Genomic DNA, 2,170 nt, shown 5'->3' with positions numbered 1-2,170 from the left:
ATCCATAGCACTTCAAATAAAAATACATAGAATTAGTAACTTAATAATAATAATCATAGAAATAAAATGTCTTACATATAATACAAAAACTTTCATCAAAAAAATTATTTATATCATATCTGTATCATTCATATTGTCGCTTCCTTCAGGGATTTCGTAAAAATCAGATGCATCTAAATGTGTCATGTCAGAGGAGTTGTACTCGGGTCCTTTATTCTGGAAAGCTAAATTTGCTTCATCAATCTTTCCTTTCTCCTTCTGGGATGCTTTGTATAGGTCAGCTAAGTGCTTAGGCGTATGACAGGTACGTGACCAATGACCTTCATACCACATATATAATAAATATTCTCAACATTCTTTTGCCCTCTCTTATCTTTCTCCACCTTTTCATCTTTTTTCACAAATTTCGGGTTGTAATTTGATTTTCCTTGTTTACAAGGATAGTTGTTTCTTAGTTGATTTCCTCGACCGCGTCCATGTCCACGGCCACGTCCACATCCACGGCCACATCCACGCCCAAAACTATAAGTTGCCGCATTCATTTCAGGGAAAGGGCTAGAGCCAGGTGGGTGATACTCATGATTCTTCATCAAAAGCTTGTTATTTTGTTCAGCAACAAGAAGATAAGAAATTAAATTTGAATATTTTGTAAAACCTTTTTCACGATATTGTTGCTGGAGGAGTACATTCGAGGCATGATAAGTTGAATAAGTTTTTTCTAACATGTCTGCGTCAGTAATATTTTCTCCACATAATTTTAATTGAGAACTGATTTTAAAAAGCGCAGAGTTATATTCACTGACGGTTTTAAAATCTTGATGCCTCAAATGCATCCAATCATATCGAGCTTTTGGAATCACAGTCTTTTGATGATCATATCTATTTTTCAAATTTTTCCAAAGTTCAAGTGGATCTTTCAAAGTAAGATATTCAGTTTTAAGTCCTTCGTGGAGATGACAGCGAAGAAAAATCATTGCTTTTGCGCGGTTTGATTCAGATTCTTTATTTCTCTCTTTAATGGTGTCTCCAAGACCTAGTGCGGCCAAATGAATTTCAACGTCTAGTATCCATGATAAATAATTCTTTCTGGTGATATCAAGAGCCTCAAATTCAAGTTTGGTGAATTTTGCCATTCTTAGAAAAATAATCACAAAAATATATTATTATTATTTCAAACATGTATGTATATTTAATTTTACAAAAATAAAATTGTGATGTCTAATTACATGCATGTGAAGCTAAACAAATTATATGTGCTAGAAAACTTATAATTATCATTGATGTGGGTAGAATAAAATATTTCCAGAGATTATCATATAATCTTTTGATGACTATTATATCACATGTATCATATAATCCATAAACAACTTCCATCACTTGCATCCATGATTTAAAATGAAACTATACATTTACATACATGCTTATAAACTAATAATTTTATATATTTTGGGCACATTAAAACAACTTGTTTTGGTAATTAACTAGTCTAACATATGATAAATCTTCTAGCTAGGTTTAACAATATGTACATATAAAACAAATTACAAGGCGGGACATTTGCATGTAATTTTTCTTTTATTATATGTCTAGTGCAAAGAAGTATAGTACCAAAAATGGAAATATTCTGAATATATGTTTATGTAAAAATATAATAACAAATTAAGTTATCTTAACATGAAAGATTACATACCTTAGGTGAGATAAATAAAGAAGATATGTAGGTGACTTCTTGTACGGTAAGTGGCCTCCAAACTTTTTAATCAAATCGTGCTGATAACGTATTATAAATATAGTATAGATACACCAAGAGAGAAGAAGAGAAAGAGAGAAGAAGAGAGAATATATTATTTCCAAGTGAGTTTACAAACTCCATTTAGATGGCTATTTATAGGTGTAGGATACACAAGATACATGAACTTGATACATGAACTTGATACATGAATTAGATACATGAAGTTGAGAAGTCAACGAACTCAATTTATGAAAGATCAAAAGATTAAACCCAGAATATTTCAGGATCATCCATTCACAACATCTAGAAAGTTCTGAGGACATTCATTCACAACATATATATTTGTAATATAAATCTAAATTTTATCAAATTGTATTTAAATATGATTTAAATATATTTAATATATTTTCTAAAAAAATTACTATATATTTTATATCT

At 30.1% G+C, this 2,170-nt stretch overlaps 1 protein-coding gene across 1 annotated transcript; it reads right to left on the bottom strand.

Moving 5' to 3' along the window:
- Positions 1-281: 281 nt before the first annotated feature.
- On the bottom strand, positions 282-1,133 carry LOC141714535 (uncharacterized). Its single transcript, XM_074518050.1, has one exon. The coding sequence runs from the start codon at positions 1,131-1,133 to the stop codon at positions 282-284; it is 852 nt and encodes a 283-aa protein (XP_074374151.1).
- Between the last annotated feature and the right edge of the window lie 1,037 nt (positions 1,134-2,170).

The sequence above is a fragment of the Apium graveolens genome, chromosome 3 (assembly GCF_009905375.1).
Source record: "Apium graveolens cultivar Ventura chromosome 3, ASM990537v1, whole genome shotgun sequence".
In the NCBI taxonomy this organism is placed as follows: domain Eukaryota; kingdom Viridiplantae; phylum Streptophyta; class Magnoliopsida; order Apiales; family Apiaceae; genus Apium; species Apium graveolens.
This window is presented reverse-complemented; position numbering and strand designations above follow the sequence as displayed.

Excerpts from the sequence above, each read along its gene's own strand:
- LOC141714535 (XM_074518050.1), bottom strand. The coding sequence starts at position 1,133 with ATGGCAAAATTCACCAAACTTGAATTTGAGGCTCTTGATATCACCAGA.